The following is a 17,366-nucleotide window of genomic DNA, read 5'->3' as shown; positions in this document are numbered from 1 at the left end:
CCTTCAGTAATTTGAGAGCTCCCACCGGGGTATACCCCGGTGGACTCCTCCTTTATTTGAATAAAATTCTAGGACTCCTCTGTCTCCTTTGTGGATATTCGTTTCTTGACAATGAGATTTTCTGCACAGGGGCATCGATGCAGATAAGGCCAGATACTCTTTAGTGGCACTTAGCGAGAGGGCTAGAGGCAGTGGGCACCAATGGAAAAAAAAMCAGGAAATTCTGCCTGAATTTGAGGAATGACTTCTTGATTGTGACGGTGACGGAGCCCTGACACAGGCTGCCCAGGGAGGCTGTGCAGTCTCCTCTGGAGATTTTCCAAACCCACCTGGATGCCACCCTGTGCCCTGTGTATCCCTGCGGGAGCAGGAGGTTGGACTAGATGATCTCTGGAGGTCCCTTCCAGCCTCAACCGCTCTGTGATTTGTGTAATTTAAGTCTTTGATTCCAGTTCAGCTTTTTGCTTTGTCAGCTTTTTAGAAAAGGCTGAAGTCTTTCATGTTAAATGCCTGTCTCATTTTTCCTCCTTTCATGTTGCTTAATTCCCGAAGCTTCTTTTAAAGTGTTGATGAAAGAAGTCTAAGGTTTACTGTGCAATACCTGGAATTGGTGTAGTCTCATTTTGCTATCACACATCTAAGGCAAAACAGAAGACTAAGACTGTTGTAATTAACAGCTTCCTCCTTTCTTGACTATCTACCCTCCTATGTTTCAGTCTCTCAATTTTCACTCTTTCTTCTGATTATACTAGTTGCAAGGAAAGATAAAAGGATAGGTGGATGAGCAAAAAATGAAGTTCCAACAGAAGTATTATTTGGGATTGCAGGGAAACATGCTTGGTAGAAGGAATCAAGAAGAAAAAAGCACCTTTCCTCTGCGTGCAAATAAATGGTGAATATATTTGTATATTTTTGCTTCCATTGATCAATTGCTTTGATAGCCATTGAAACCAATCAGCATTATTTACCTCCTCATAACATAAAAACACATCCAAGCTGCAATACAAACCAAACCCAGCAGAGCAGACAAGTGTTCGCCTGCCCAGAGCAGTGTGCAGAKCAGCTCCATAAAACTCAGCCATTTGCACCTGCGTTTAGACCTCATGCCGAATTCCCTGGGCGCTACTTGCCTGCTCATTATTAATCATTATGCATTACATGGTATCACAGAAGCTTGCAGGTGAGCACACCTACCTTTAAACACTGCTATTACTTGCAGAGTAGTACGTAGTAGTACACATATCTAGTACTAAGTAATAGCTGCTTTGAGAATCAATAGAACTGCTAAATAGATCTCTCCTGCTGAGTCAATACATTACAGAATTCCACTTTGCACTCACTAGGTTTGTATTGTCAGAGTGGGGGAGCTTGATCTAAAATAAAACCTGTTGACTTTTAGAAATTGTTCTGAGAGGTCTTTTCAATTACAGGAAACAATCAAACAACAGAAAGRCAACCCTATTCCACTGCTTCTCTTGTTTGTTGGCCTGGTCTGAGTGTCTGAGAGCTCCCTTGATATACAAAATGCACTAGCACTAATACATGATCACTGCACACTGCAGATTGAAAACCAGAATGTTTACATGGTGCAGAAAAGAGATGGGAATTGGTTCTCTCTGCTTTGCAGCCACGAGGTCCTACAACTTGTAGGCAGTACRGCACAGGACAAAAACATACATTATTACTTCACTGACCACACTGTGTCACTATTCTATAGTATAAAATTCTGCTCTTTTCAGAACATAGCATAAACACAAACAATGACATCTGAAGACACTGATATTAGCTTTTATTCATGATATTCAAACTTTTGGCCCATAACCAGGTGGAARGGCTCTGCTGCACCATTCTCCCTTAGGAACACGTGTAAAACAAAGCAATATCTCTCAGTACAATTCACTGTTCCCAAACAATCTTCAGGTTTGGGGGTAGCTCTGCAGCACACAGTTCATCAAACTTGGACACATCCTTCACAGGAGTGCTGTAGAATTTCAACACATCCGCAGCACTGCACATCAGATGGAGCTGTGAATTGGGGACGGTATGACCGAGTTCTGATGCCAGCTGATCCAGGAGGAGAAACTTTAACCGATTTTCTTTCAGGGATGTCTGTTGCCAGTTTTCAGGAACTGAAGGCCCAAATATCTCTTTGACAAGAATCTCGAGGTTACTTTGTAGATTTGCTGGAGGGACGTARTTTCTGCTGCGTGGCGGGGGAACCCTTAAACTGGGCTCCTTTTCCTCTGGCTCTACTATTTTTTCTATATCTAATTCTTCCTCCTTTTTCCTGTTGGTATAAGATGTATGTTAATTATACGATACATCACATAAGGCAAGCATTTTCAGCCTCTTGGCTGCTTAATCAATAAAAGCATATTGCTGCTCATAGTCCTTTAAKGGCCTGTCTCAATTTAGTCTGTAGAGAACTTACACACCCGCTGCGTGCACAGAACAAGTCATATTATTATAGTATTACTCTATTATGCACACAAGAAGTGCCAGTGACAGCCCTTCTCTTTCTTAACCCCAGCACTTATCCTGTCAGTCCCACAGGCCTTGCCAATACACAGCGACCATTCGCGTTGCTAATTTTACGTCTTGGAGAATTTAAAACCTTCATGTTTCTTTCATGAAGAATTTAAAACCTTCATGTTTCTTTCAGTTTCCTATCTACGCACGGTGGCCGCTCCTGGGCCCAGCCCGGGGGGTGCCCGGCGGAAGAGACCAACGCTCCAAAACGCCCCCTGCCTCTCAGGGCGGCAAAGGGAGCCGCTCTGCCCGACCCTCCGGGTTACCTGAAGCCCCCCCAGAGCGCGCGGCGCTGCGCGGCACCCAGGAGCACCCGCCGCCCCACGGCCATGACGGCCGCGCCCGCCGCCATCTTGAGGCACCTCCTCTGGCGCAGCGCGCGGTGGCGCCGGGGGAAGGCGGYTCCTCCCCCCCGCCCCGCGCGCTGCATCATGGGAGCTGTAGTTCCCCAACGGTCCCCGCCAACGGTCGCGCGCGGCCAACGGTGCCGCCGTTCGAAATCGCTCTGTCTCCCCCCGTCCCCAACCCCCCGCCTCGCTGCTGCCCTTGTCCTCTGCCCGCCGTGGGCTCCTCGAGGAAGGAGCGCGGGAGGCGCCCGCGTCTCCGCGTCCTGCCGGGCCGGGAGACAGAGTGGCAGGTTCCTCCATCCAAGGGTAACGGCGCCTCGCAGGGGAAACGGCGCCCGGCGGTCGCAGCTGCGGCGTGGGAAGCACGTTTGGCAACAGAGTATGCGGGACTCAAACAACATAGGGTACGGGCATATGTCATCACCTGCTGAGATTTTAGTGATTGCCTTTTTTATTTTTTTTTCCCTTCAGTGAAAGCTCCAGCAGCTATCTTGAGATTTTCCTTGCATCTTTGCGCTGTAATAGACTCCAGCCTCATCAGCTCTTATGTTTCTACAGTGAGTTTCTTCTGCCTGCTAACAGTTTCAGATATGAACAAGCAAATAAAGGAGAAATTACTTTTGCTTTCTTTTCTTTTTTTTTTTTTTTTTTTTTAACAAGGGCACTCACTTTTAAAAGCGAGAAATATTCCTTGATCTGTGCACAGCCAGAAGACATGGCCTTGCTTTGATTTGCGATAAGGCTTTTAATGAACACCGTGCTCTGGTCATAAATCTCCTTGCCAGGGAGAAAAGTAAGGAGTCAGACCCTCGCCTGCAGCTGAACCTAGCACAGTTTTTTGTCCAGCAGAGAAGCAGGAAATATTCAGCAAAGATAAAACTTCTATTTTAGAAAGGGACTGAACCATCCCCTCCTCCCCACAACTCCCATTTTGGGGATTTTTTTCCCCAAAAAAAAWCCCCAAATATCCCCTTTGATATTAAATTTATTTAATATCAAAATTATTTAATATCCCCTATGATATTAAAAGAAATATCATAGTGATGTTTGTAGCACAATAATGAACTATTTGCTGGGAGCAGGAAGTTATTTGAATTCAGGTGCTTGAAGGCCCGGAGCACTAGGACTGAGCCAGAACACAGATACTGCTCCTGATTCCGCTATGGGCTCTAGAGTGCCTTTTGGCAAGTCACGTGGTTGTCTTGCTTGTTTTGTGTCAGGACAGACTCAACATACTTATTAATTACTGTGCAGTGATAGGATCCACATGAAGGAGTTTGGGTACTTGCTGTTATTAACTCGAAGAACACAGCAGAGTTACACACAAGCAGTTATTTCCCATTTYTTTGCTGACAGGAGCATCCATATCAGTGGTCAGAGGAGCAGGACACTGAGTGTGCTGATGTCCCCAGGTGTCCGTGAAGGTCCTGCATGGCCAGGCGAGCCCAGCAGCAGAGCTGTGCCTTGTCCTTCTGGGCAGAGGTGGATGTGATGCAGGAGGGGGAAGAACATCCTCCAGATGTATGTACAGACTGAAGGACTGCTCTGAACTGTTGCTCTCAAGTTGCTTCGCCACTATTTTTATATAATTTGATTTTGCTGTTTCTGTAACACAGCTAATTCTCCTTAACAAAAGTTACACCCTCACAACTATGTAATAACACACTGAAGGTGAAGTGGTGGATCCCTAACATCAGCCTCACTTTTCAACTGAAGATCTCAAGAAGCTGAGATACCTCCTTGTATGTGTTATCCTAATTGTTTTGAAGGCTCTACAGTAAAAGTGCATTTGAAAAAATTAGTCTTTGCACAGCACCGGCTCAACTTGTTCAGCTCTACGTGGGTGAGTATCAGATACATCATGCTAAACCAAAGGGAGAGTTTTTCCAGCAATACGAGAAGATTTTGAAGGCACTCTATAATTATTTGTGGCTGAARACCAATGAAGTGCTTGTCGTGTGTATATGTATATAAATATGTATATATGTACACAATGTTTTCACAGTCTGCTTGACTCCAGTTAGCAGGATTAATGTCTTTGGTATTATCATTACTGGTTTATTTCACTTTGATCTCCTCAGGGTTTTCTAGTTTACCAGCAATAATGTTTCATGTTTTAACTTTGGCTACTGAAAATCACAAACATGAAAGAGACTGATAAGTTTCTATAGAATAAAGATTTGTGAGGTAGAGATTAGCCTTTGATTATTGTTTTATTCGTATGATTAAAGACAGAGTCAGGTTTTGGATTTCAGGATTTTGGCAGCAGCAGGTGCAAGAAGGCATGCATTTGAATTGCTGGAGACCATGGATTCCCAAATTATTCCAAACACCTAATCTGCCTGGTATTTTGGGGAAGGAGTTTAAACCAGAGGGATAGTGGGGTTATTGTTTCAATGGCAGTTGTTGCTTATACTCTGGGAAATATTCTGGTTGTACAGAACGTGCAGATCATACAGGAATATTATACCCCGAAGTCATAATAGCAAAGGGTGGTGGGGAAGCTAATTGTTTTATTTCAAATTTTGTTTAGGGTAAAGGTAATTAGATTTCTTTGTTTTTCTTTCATTCTGATCATGTTCAACCTATGAAGAGGGACAGGACAAAAGCAGGATTCCTGTTCTTTCAGTAGGTGTAGCTTGCAGTGAAAAGTGACTGCATGCCAGCTGCATCAGTATTCCCAGACACGACATCCGATCCTCTGCCAGCTAAGCTGTTAATATGGAGAGAGAAAAAAAAAAAAAAAAAAAAAAAAAAAAAAGAGGGAGGGGAAGGGGAAAGCAGTTAGCCAGGAACAGCAGAGACAATTGTAGAAAACCATTAGGAGCAAACAAAGTAAGGCAAAATTAGGGAAAACGGAGACAGATTCTAAATTTCTCAGTGACTTTTATGATCTAGCTCAGGCTTGTGACACTGCCCAAGCAATCACTAGCAGTCCTAAGTAAGAACTGTTGTTTTGTCACTTACAGACCCAGCAGAAAGGGATGCATTTTTCTCAAACAGAAGCACAGTGGATGTAGCTCCATGTTGCCAAAGAAGATGATCTAATTGTCACTAGTTAGTATGTCTGCTTTTTCTTGCTTTAGATTTGTAACCGCCTACCCAGGATGGCCAGGACCAAGAGCCTTAGGAAGGAGGCAAAAGGTCTGCCTTAGCACCCAGCAGCAGTATACTGCAAACTGAAGGTGCCTTTATACCCTCTGTATTCAGGGGAAGTTACCTGTGCGCGCTTGCGGAAGGCTTCTTGGGCGGCCTTCTTGTTCTCTGACTTGCCCACCCATGCTGCCAGAGCAGAGGCCTGCAGAGCTCTCCCGTATGAGAAAGTCAGTTTCCAGGGTTTTGGCAGAGGAGACTGATTCATTGCATTTAGGTTGAGAGAAGCCTCCTCTTCGCTTTGACCTCCAGACAGGAAGCAGATTCCTGCAGTAAGGAAGGGAAGAAGCTGAGTGCTGCAGCCACCATTGCCACTGACTTTTATCTGCCAGAGCAATGAGTTTAGGAGCAAGGCCAGTGACAGTGACAGTGTGATGGTTTGACACAAAGTAATGGGTACATAGTAATAAATTAGGAATCACCAGGCACAGCCGCAGGAACAGTACGCAGGAGAGTAGTGACAGTTGCTACAGCAACATCCTGAGGGGTATACTTCTTGGGGCAGGAATGCCCAGCTGTCACCATGTTGGGTTTCAGCAGTGTTCCTTCCAAGTAGACATGATGATCATTCAAGGCCTTGTAGACTGCAGCCAGAACCTGAGAACAAGAGGATTAAATATAGACCCATGATCTCAGTATGCTCAAATTTCAGATCTCTGACTCATACCTCGGAGATTTTCCATACTGAGACTCATCTAATTCTCACCTGCAGTGTGCTCAGCCTRTTGTGGAAAAATAGCTTATTTCTTGACGGTATGGAGAAAAGTATGGAGAGTATGAAATTGAGCTTTTTTTTCTCATGAAGTTTGTCACTGGGGTCACTACTGCAGCCTTGGAGATACTACTGCTTTGGGAATGACTAAGGTACTCTTTATCTTTCTCGGATTTGTTTGTGAACAGGGTTACAGAAGAACAGGCAATTTTACTCCCCATGAATCTTTGTGAGATGCTTCTAACAGATATTCAATTTGGCATGTAAAAGACAAGAGACTAGATTCTAGTCTCTTGTTTTCCAATAAATCATCATATATGAGCATCTAATTTCTGTGATAAAGTTACCAAGTATTTTCTTGGTTAAACTCCCCTGATTATCTGTGAATGTAAACTCTGCACTAATCACTGATTTTTGATGAGGCACATAGCATGATGAGGCAACTTACCTTTTCTGTCACGTACTGACAACGCTGGAGATCATGGTCTCCATCAGGCAAGATTTCTGGTTCTACAATGGGCACCAACCCATGCTAAGGAAAGAAAAACAGAAAAATCTTTGCCGACACCSCCAGCAATTATAGTATGCTAGTTGCAGTCTAGCTGCTTTTTTGTTGTTGTTTTTTAAACTGCTTACGGAGATGTAGTTGCTATCACAGGAAATAGTTAAGAACTAGTAACAGCATCTCAAGAAAGACTAGTGGAGGGTAGATACCTGCTGGCAGATGCTGGCATAGCGTGCAAGTGTGTTAGCATTCTCCTGGATAGCAAGCTGAGAGGGAGTTGTGCTGGTAATCTTCAGCACTGCCCGCCACTTGCCAAAGTCAGCCCCATCTTTCTTGTACTGGGCACAGCGCTCAGCTAGTCCATCCAGCCCTGCAGATGAAAGAACAGTGCTTCACTGAAAGCAGTTCCTTATAGGTAGGCCTCAACTTTGTGTTCTCAGCACAGTCCTAGAAGTATCATGACACCAGCTTAGGCTGTGGTCATCTGATGGCTTTCACTTTGTCAATCATAATCATACTTAGATCTTTCCTTRCCTTGTATGGTGGTTTCTCCATTTGTTCCTGCTAGGGGTGCTGTGCCTTTATCCAGCTGTGGAGACAGGAAAAATAGATAGAGATCAGTCTGTTACTTATCTTGTGACCCATGGCTATTCTGTCTTTGCAGACAAACTATAAGTAAAGTACRGGACTGAACAGGCTAAGGAGAGATAGCTGAAATGTGCTGAAGGGGAAGAAAGGAGTTCACTGGGAAATACGACTGAGCAATACACAGATGACTGAAGTGAACAGCTCAAGAGTTCTGTCAGCCTCTGAAAGGATTTTAATTTGTGTACTGAGATGAGAGGTTTGGTATCAGTGAATGTTGCAACATTTGCTCCAAGGAAGTAGTGTTGGATGAAAAGGTGCTGGATCATGTACAAATGTGTCCTGCTTATTTTTTTTCAAAAGCTGTACAGAGAATGAGGACAGAGATCTCAACGCTTTCTAAAAAACAAGGAAAAATATTTTGCAGCGAAGAGTGCAGCCCCTGTRTTACAGTTCTCATTGGAAATAGGGCTTAGAATATTATGACAACTAGATAAATACAGATACCCACCTTTATTCCCACCACAATGCCTTTTTCTTTGATGACAGCTGGAAATGGCTTCCCACTGCTGTCTTTCTGATAGAGAGTCTCATGGAAGAGGATCACTCCCCCAATGCTCTGATTGATGGAAGTATCTGAGGAGAAGAGGATCTCTCTAAAAGCACGGCGATTCTCTTCTGTGTTCTCCACATTGATCTTCTGCAGCCTGTTGCCCATGGTACCTGGCAAGGTTGCCAAAGGTTGCACAGAAAGGTGTTGGGTATGGTTAGGCCTTTGATCCTCACAGGAAGAAATCAGAATGATCTGAGACTTCAGCTCAAGGCTTGTCTTCATAAACCCATAGTTAGCAGCCTTCAATGCTAAAGACCCAGCCCTGTCTAACTAGAACAGTTGTTCCTACAGGCAGTTTTTAATTGTTTTCATTTACTCCACTGATTTGGAAGATTAAGCAAAATGAAAGGGAACAGCTCAGGTAATGCTAGTTGATTGTTATCCAGTACTCACCCACTGATTCATCTGCAGCTAAGATCCCCTTTCCTGAAGCCACAATACGCTGAGCAATGTCTGAAAGAGCTTTCTTCTGCTCTGGAGACAGCGCAGGGAATTGGTGGGTCATGATGACTTATCTGTGGAAGAGAACTGAGGGAGATGGTATGCACAATTATGAAGTAGAGACACCAGTCTCAAGTATTCCTGTTAGAAGCCTCTTTCTTGTTTCTTGTCTGTCTGTTTCATCCCAGGAACCTAACTCAGAAATCTGGTTTGATGTCTTCTGAACTTGGTGTGTCTGGTGATACTGGAAGAGTGAAACACAGAAACCTTCATATATCTTTCAAGAACCAAAGTAGGAAAGATTCTGCATATTGCACAGATTTGCTCAGAGACTAAAGRGAGCTCAATTTATCACGAAAACCTGTGGCAAGCTAACAAGTGTACTAACTGCAGAAAGMGCAAACTTCTGTGCAAAGCAAAGAAGCTTCATCTTGGTCCTGGCTAGAAGACAGTTAAAATTTCCAAATAGCTGACCTTAACACTCCAATGAACAATGCCTCTTATCCCATTCCATAACTAGTGTTGTCAGTATTTGCTTTGTCTAGCTGTATTTTCATCCTGTCTGTACTGCCTTACTTTGTATTTCTCTCCTTCCCTTGGCTGCTTTCAATCTGTAGCAGGATGGCTACTCTACATGAGATTAGAAGTGTCAGAAGGGTTCACCCTCCATTTCTGTCTTTTCAGTGCTGGGAAAGGCTTACCATCTGCAGATATCCAACAACTGAAATTCAGTTTCTGTCTTGTTCTGCCAAAGTGTTGGACGCTAATAAGGTTTCGATTATATGGGATTAAATTACAGTTTCTCAGATCATCTGAAGAGGCCAATAATTTTCTTGTGTATAAGAGAGTGGAGCTAGAGACAAGAAGACCGTCTACCCTTCATCACATGCTTTAGCTAGAGGAATGCCTGTGTTTTTATTGGCAGTTTTCTCCCCACAAGGAGGGCAAGGCTTCTGTGCAGCATCTTTATCTTTCCCAAAATAGCCTTAGAGAAGAGCAAAAATCTGTCGACACCTCATAGTCCCCACCATTCATTTCAACATGTGCCAGAGGTGAACTCACAAAATAAACCATTTTTCTTCATCCTTTTTAAGTTAAGATACTATGTTACCAGGGAATCTCTGTCTTGCTCTTTCCACTGAAGGGCATAATGAGGAGGGACAATTAGGGAAAACTGGCTACCACTTGTGGTGGGACAGGTACCAGCCTCCGTGGAATTTTGTCAACTTGTCAGATGGTGCCAAAATTTTCTGGCAACAGTAGTACTGCATGAGATGTCCAGTACTGTTATGTCTCTGATTTCTAGTTGAGGACATTTTAATATCAGTTATGTTACTGTGCCAGCTGTAGTGTCCAGATATCCGCTTTTCCTTTGTATAAGTTGTTGGAGGCTAGAAGTGATGCGATGTGATTTGTCAAAGATGAGTCAYTCCAGATTTACAGAGCTTGAGAGAGTCTATAAAGAAGTGTGTCAAATAAGGGAGAACTTTTTCTCCCAGCTGCTGAAATAAATGCCTTGATCTTACAAAAGCTGCTGCTGTTGAAGTCCTCTCTCTGAATCTCACTAGAGAATAGAGCTCTGGGAAGCTCACCTTTCTTTTACTGTGATGACCACCACTCCATCACTACCATTTAAAAAAAGAAGAATTTGAAAAGCCGTGGTTTATGCTGCACAGTTTATTACACTTATCTGTAGCCCTACTTGTCCTTTCCTATTCTCCAGGTCTAGTATATCACTTTAAAAACTCTTAAAAATAGGAAACTAACTTGTTAATATAATARTTATTAGTAACAGTATTGTAGGTATTTCAACTAAATCCATAGCACTGTTACATAAATTGCTCTGCAAAACACGGTGAGAATTAACTCTAGTAGTTCACAGTCTAAAAGGAAAAGACCAGCAAATTGTGAGAAAATAYGACCTTGTCCAAGGTCAAAGGTAGTTAGTTGCTGGATCTCTAATGAGATTTCAAAGTACATCTACTTGCAACTTGGAGGTGTGCTTCAGTGTGAGTAGGTGGATCTAGATAATTTTTAATCCAGCTAGCAGAACTAGAGCCTCATCAAWCACTCTGGTTACTTTGTTGTGGGTATATGTTCTTCCCAGTAGTGCACTAAATGATGAAGCTAACTTCTGTTTTATCTTGTTTGTTTCCTCTMTTTGCATAAAGTTAACAAAGAGATGGTTATCACCCAAATGAGCTTGCAGAAAAAGAGCAGAAATATGGAAATAAGAGGTTTCAGTGGATTGTTCTTGCAGTAGTCCAGCTGAATAGTGTGGGAGATTAAGACATTACTCTGCAGACCCACAAGGCAAGGATGAATTGGAAGACAGCAAGTGAGTTTCTGTTTTCATGCCTGTAGCCYCTTAGAACATGATAGAGTAGGTGGATAATTGACAAAACAGCCATTTTGGTGGCATGTGCATTGTTTTTCACAAGAGATTTGAACATCTCTGATCCCTAAAAGACCTGTGAAGCTATTTTAGGTGTTTCCCAGCTTCTCCGTTGAGCTATATGGAACTTTATCATGGAGAGTGTTGCACAGGAATGGTGAAGAAGAAGTACAAAATGGTGAAGAAGTTAGTGCGAAAGAAATGGTAAGGCTGGTGGTGGTTTCCAAGTCTGTACTGTTCAGGGCACCTGATTTAAGGCTCTCTTCTAAGATCCTTCATTAGGAGCATAATCTCTGACAGTCTTCTTTGCTGGATTCAGAAGGGGTGTTTCTGGTGTGATGTGCTGCTGTAGATATATAGACAGGATTGGTGGTGGCTTGCAGTTCAGTAACACATTTTTACTGTTGACATGCAAAGAATAAGCTCCCAATGTATCATGAGAAGCCCTAATGCCACCCTAAAGAGCCACTACAATCTAATTGAGTATGTCAATGCACAGATCCCCCCAAAAATGACTATGTCCCTGTTGTGGGTACAATTTTGACATCTTGTTTATTTCCAGTGTGAATGTAGTTTGCCTGATTATCTTTTTGTCAGCTTTTCCAGTCATGGAAAGTCCCAGAGGRCCTTTTTTCATAGTAGCAATATGTAAGAGTTGTCTCACCACAAAGGGTTTTGAAGAAGTCTTATCTTTATTTAACTGTTTTATGTTGCAGGTTACTTTATGTATGTGTCATATGCTCTGGTGATTTCACATTTATTTGTATGAACGCATGATGATGAGCATCTCTGTGGTAAATGTTCACAGTACATCATTTTATCATAAAAAAAAATAGATGAACAAGCAAATAAAAAACTGCACAGCATACATGAAAATCAGCATTATGGTGACTGCCAGTGTTTGTCAGGCTTTAGCAGCTCCTTAAACAAACAGTGTTCTTTGTTCATCCCAATCTGTGACCAGGAGACAATGGAGATGTGGATATAGAGGAAAATACAGTTATAAAAGTAAATATTGTACTGACAAAATCTCATGTTTTTCTCAGGTACCAGAAAGGAGCACTCCAGGGGAAATATCTTTGTAGATATCAGCACAAACATTGCATTCTGTTAATATTAATAGTGTGGACCAAAGGGCAGAGGCAAGACGAACATCAGAAAAAACAAACTGCTACATTCTACTTGAGGTCAGCCTAGAAACATGAATACTTCATTGACTTCTTTTGTGTCCAAACACTTGAAGTGACTGTCATCTTCTGATATTACAGAAAAAAAAATCTCCTGAGTACTGGTTAGCAGCTAGGAAAAAATCAGATTAGAATTGTCATGTTTTTCTGTTGTTCTTCATGTCTTCTTTTCGAGACAGCAYTCTTGAAATATGGTATATATGCAATACATGTAGCTTGGCTGTTCAGTTACCACTAAACACAGCTCTTCAAACCCATCTCCATCTCTTTGAAAATTAACAATACAAATCACATTTGCATGTTGTTGTACTGTGTACACCACAGATTCTTCTTCAAAAAAAGTGTGTGCTGCAAGTCGGAAGAAGCAGAAGTTGCATACATAACCAAGCAATAGATATGCAGAAAATGAAATAGCTTAAATATAGGCCAAAATACAAGATCTGATTCTAAGGTACCACAGGCTCCTAAAAAAAAAAAGTTTGGATTTAGTCCCTAATTTCATTTGTATGTTTAGGAAAGTTAGACCCGTAATGTTTTATGCAGCTTATACTACTGTTACAGGGTGTAAGTTGATATATTGGCTCGTTTCACCAAGAAATTTTATTGAAAAGCTATTTCTAACCAGTTTTAGTTATTTTACCATTGGAGAAAATGGTAAATGTCTGAACAAGCCCACCCCTACTAGAGGACGCAGTGTGTGGGGAATACTTCTGTTGTTAAGAGCATTATTATAGGACAATGTTAACTATTAATAATTATATTGCTGAGAGCAATTTTATGATATATTTTTATATTTAAATGATATTAATGAATAGAAAGTGAATGTATTATCTGCTATCTGGATTTAAAAGATGAATCTTTATAGACTGAGGCACAGTCACCTGCCTCTGTAGAATCTGAAAGAGGCCAGCATATTCAGAGTAATGTGGAATTCACTCTGACTTTAGCAAGGCTTTTCACACAGTTTCCGATAATATTCAATATACATTTTAGGATGTAATCAGAAGGTTAGTTGGACAAGTGGCTTGTCATCTATCTGGGTACCAGTGAGCAGTGAAGTACTGTAGGGTCCATCCTAGGGTCCCAAGGCCTGGGACTTATCCTCTTTAATATCTTCATTTAAAACCTAAAGAGGCTTATAGAGCACATTTATATCATGCCTGCAGATGAAGCCAAACTGTCAGGATCAACTGATACACTGCCCTGCAGGTCTGCTATTCAGAAAGATCTGAAGAGACAGGAGAACGGGGCCAGAGGTGCCTCCAAGGCATTTGGCATGAACATCCAGCTTTGCTCCTAGTAGTGCAGCATTGTAGCAGCAATATGGACTGGGCCAGTGRCACCAGAAGCAGCTCTGCACAGGCCAGCATTATACCTGCCAGCAACGGGCTGTGAGAGCAGGGGGTSCAAGTGGAGGAATTATCCCTCTGTGCTCATCACTTCTTATACCACATCTTGGTACTCTGTTCAGTTTTTGTTCCCACATCAGTACAAGAAAGGCCCTGAAAAGCAAATTCAACAGAGGTCACTGGGAAGGTTGAGGGCTGAAGCGCTTGCAAGATGAGGCTGTAAGACCAGAACTAGTTCAACCTGGAAGCTTGTTCAGCTTCAGGAGACCTAACAGCAGCCTCTAGTTTCTATAGGGAGGTGACTGAAGAGATACATCCAGGCTCTTCCACCCAGTGTATGGGTGTCACTTGAAAGTGACATTGTCACTTTCAAGCCGAGTTATACTGTGAGTACTTGCATTAGGAATACTTGCTTAGCAATGAAAGCTGTTCCTTTTGTATGTATGGTGATAAGGATGTGAGAGGGAAGATCAGGCTGTTTCTCTGTTTATGATGGTGATGGGAATGAGAGATACAAAATGTTTCAGTACTAGGGGATAAAATGTGAGTCACAATGTAAGGGGAGAAAAGGAATCTTCAGACTTTTATTAACCTAGAAATAGCAACATATGTTTTTCACTGACATGGCAATTCTTGTGAAAGCTCCCAAAAAGCAGATATCAGCATGATCTGATTTCATCATGATAGGTCCTTGGAGATGCACATTGACCTTTGGCATTTGTAATAGTAAATTGCCTGGTAGGTTTTGCTCCTGTTTATGAGGGACAGGGAGGACAATTTTCCATCCTTGCTCTCTGTCTAGGGATCTTTCCTGGCCATTATATCTCAAGTGTATGGAAATAAGGGAGAATCGCTGTTCCCTGACCTGGTTGTCACATTGATCTCCAAGCTCTGAGCCTTTCATATATTCAGAGCTATATTCATAGCTCTGAGCAAATATACCTCCTCTTCCCAAAGTATGAAAAGAAACTACATAGTCTCTACATCTGKTCTCTGCAGTTGCTGTGAAGCACCCCTGTGTACTCATGATGGCTAGAGGCAGCCAGAAACTCGATTATTTAAGTGCAGCAATTAGTATGAAGTTCCTTCACCTTCGGAGCTGAGCTCTTAGAGAAAGTAGAAAATGTTGTGAGATTTGCTTGAGAGTTCAAGACTTTGAAATGTCAGCAGGGAAACCTMAGCTTTATGTGCCAAGTATAAAGGATCACTGACAGCATGTTAAAGAATCACAGACTCTGTAAGGAAATGTGTTTATTAACAGGCAGTTCCCTGTGGCTAGCTGTTCACACTTTGCCAGGGTAAAGCCTAACGCTAGTTCCAAAAAAAATAGTACTTCTAATATTTCTTCCTTCTTAGTTTCTGCCATTCCAACCTACCTTGCTTCGCTCTGCCAAAGAAAATTATCAACATAACAGCACTTATACTTCAGAGGAAACTGCATATGGAATACACATAATAGCATTTCTGTCAGCACAGATATTTGTTAGGAACAATTGAAAACATAAATAAAAACATGCAAACTGAAGCAAAACAAAACAATTCAGGTATGTAATTGCATTAGTATCCTCAAACTATGCACTTACTCTAGGAGTTCTGAGTCACTATACTAAGGTTGGAAGACAGTATAAAGAGTAAATGAATCACACTGGAAGATCACTGCAGAACATCTGCATGCTTATTTCTTGTAAGCTGTTCCTGGAAAACAAYGGAAACAAAAACAACCTCCCAAGCATGTGCAGTTCAGATCAACACTCGGCTGCTAATGCACACACAACTTTTACAATTCAGGAATAAAAAGTTTATACTTACGTGTTTGTATACAATGCCTCTGGTGCTACAAGCTGCTGCGGAGGTGGTTGGAGGCGAAGAGACCTAGTACTTCTAATCACTAACTTTTATAAAAATCTTGTCCTTTTTTTTTTTCTTTATTCTCCCACCTCTCTTGGCTGGTTGGGGAGATGTTATCGCTGGAGATCGTTGATTGGCTCTTGGAAAAGAACTATGCGGAGCCAATTGGATCTGTTGTCTCTCCCTGTTCCTTTGCCTCTCCTTTTCCCCTCCCTCCCACAGTGCACATWTAACACTGGTTATGGTTAAGTGGAATTGAAAAGCTTTTCATATCATTTCTGTGATTTGACAGTATTCCTCTTCTTTCAGAAACACAGCAAAAACAATTACAAGAGCAACCAGAGGAATTGTTTACAGGCAAGTTGGAGGTGACTTTGCGTTTAGGGCTAGTTATTTAGGAAGCTTATGTTTATGAAAGTCCACAGTGTGCAGAGCCGCAACACARGAAAGAAGACTGGAAAACAAAATGCACAAACAATGGAATGGATTCTTGCTTGGCATGAATTATTATTGTTTTCAGTCACTTCCTACCTATTTCACTGATTTTATTCACTTGGTAATTTAAGCCAGAAATGTGTTTTCCTTCTCTAGTTCATATTTAGAAAGGTAAAAGCTCATGTTAAAGTACTTGAGTTAAYGAAGCAGAAAATCTAGATTTCCCTTAGAGCAGTGCAGTGTGGCATATTTGGSAATGAGAGTTATCAGAAGAAATATGTCCACATGGAGATGCAAAAGTTAAAGCTAARCTGTCCACTGAAATCCTACCGAAACACCCTCTGCCTGAGTTATAATGACATGAAATCTTTTAAGTTGCTTAATAAATCATTTCTGGGAAAAAGCACTAATTCTCTATAAATGGTATATCCACATTTAGTTTATRTCAAGTGCAGCAATGCATGAAATCCACATAGATACAGATAATTTTTYTCATTTCTTTATTATTCCAGGTCACTGGAGAGAAGTGCAGTATARGGTCTATGTTAGGCAAATATCCTRTAACAGCACAGCCAGTGACCTTGGACATTGGCATGGCTTTGCCCAAAAGGCCTAGTGTTTGCTTGRGTAATGACGTATTTTCTCCATTTTTTGGCTCGTGAAGTGACACCTTTAACCTTTATGTGAACTCARTGAGAAAGGTGATTTTGCCTTTCACTGAGCAGTTGTTACTTCATTAGGCACTTCCTCTCTGAGCCTATCAGTTCAGGAGGTGTGTGGCAAGGTCAATGAGTGTAGAAAACCTCAGTTAATACAGTGCCAGCCCGAGAACTTTTTGTCAATCAATAAAGCTCTATGAAACCTGTGGATTCAGTCTATTGAATCTAATGGAAGACCTTGTGCATTTTTTGTTTTGTTCTTTTTAACTATCTCCTTTCTGTTCCATCTTTTGCTGAAGAATGCTGTGGTATGTAACTTCGATAGAAAGCCTTCAGTGGGTTATGGTGTTTGCTTTATATACCATGTGTCCTACCCTAGCAGGAAGATGACTCAATATCTTGTTAAAATTAATTCAAAAAAGCTTCTGCTATGGATTAAAAATATTTTTAATATTTATATTATCTAATACCCTTTTAGCGTGACGCAGGTGTCATACTTATTGCATACTTCAGTGCCACAGAGAAAATCTTTTTGTCATTCCTGCTTTGGTCTGTGACAGGTAAGAAAGTATTTGAGATTCTTTTTTGTTTTCTTTTTTTTTTTTCCC

The 17,366-nt window shown here is 41.7% G+C and overlaps 2 protein-coding genes across 5 annotated transcripts; both read right to left on the bottom strand.

The window, feature by feature from the left end:
- Window positions 1-1,259: 1,259 nt before the first annotated feature.
- Window positions 1,260-2,881, bottom strand: MRPL50 (mitochondrial ribosomal protein L50). The gene is made up of 2 exons (XM_026047091.1): window positions 2,796-2,881; window positions 1,260-2,305 (listed from the first exon to the last, which is right to left on the bottom strand). Exons 1-2 carry the CDS (start codon window positions 2,879-2,881, stop codon window positions 1,897-1,899), a joined length of 495 nt encoding a protein of 164 aa, XP_025902876.1. The 3' UTR covers window positions 1,260-1,896.
- A 2,227-nt stretch (window positions 2,882-5,108) lies between these two features.
- Window positions 5,109-15,697, bottom strand: ALDOB (aldolase, fructose-bisphosphate B). Of its 4 annotated transcripts, none has more exons than XM_026047083.1 (9): window positions 15,626-15,697; window positions 8,838-8,972; window positions 8,343-8,554; window positions 7,783-7,835; window positions 7,456-7,618; window positions 7,190-7,273; window positions 6,452-6,626; window positions 6,097-6,296; window positions 5,109-5,597 (listed from the first exon to the last, which is right to left on the bottom strand). In XM_026047083.1, the coding sequence occupies exons 2-9, from the start codon at window positions 8,947-8,949 to the stop codon at window positions 5,502-5,504; spliced, it is 1,095 nt and encodes a 364-aa protein (XP_025902868.1). In that variant the 5' UTR covers window positions 8,950-8,972; window positions 15,626-15,697; the 3' UTR covers window positions 5,109-5,501. The 4 variants fall into 4 exon arrangements, with proteins under 4 accessions (XP_025902868.1, XP_025902870.1, XP_025902869.1 ...); XM_026047085.1 differs by having other exon boundaries at window positions 8,838-8,959; window positions 15,626-15,694; XM_026047084.1 differs by lacking the exon at window positions 15,626-15,697 and adding an exon at window positions 15,400-15,602.
- Window positions 15,698-17,366: the final 1,669 nt, after the last annotated feature.

The sequence above is a fragment of the Nothoprocta perdicaria genome, unplaced genomic scaffold, assembly GCF_003342845.1.
Source record: "Nothoprocta perdicaria isolate Ctin4 unplaced genomic scaffold, notPer1 scaffold_475, whole genome shotgun sequence".
NCBI classification, from domain to species: domain Eukaryota; kingdom Metazoa; phylum Chordata; class Aves; order Tinamiformes; family Tinamidae; genus Nothoprocta; species Nothoprocta perdicaria.
This window is presented reverse-complemented; position numbering and strand designations above follow the sequence as displayed.

Coding starts and splice junctions, on each gene's coding strand:
- ALDOB (XM_026047083.1), bottom strand. CDS start 8,949: ATGACCCACCAATTCCCTGCGCTGTCTCCAGAGCAGAAGAAAGCTCTT. Junction 7,274..7,455: donor ATGCCAGCATCTGCCAGCAG/GTATCTACCCTC, acceptor TTCTTTCCTTAG/CATGGGTTGGTGCCCATTGT. Junction 6,297..6,451: donor TGTTCCTGCGGCTGTGCCTG/GTGATTCCTAAT, acceptor TCCTTACTGCAG/GAATCTGCTTCCTGTCTGGA.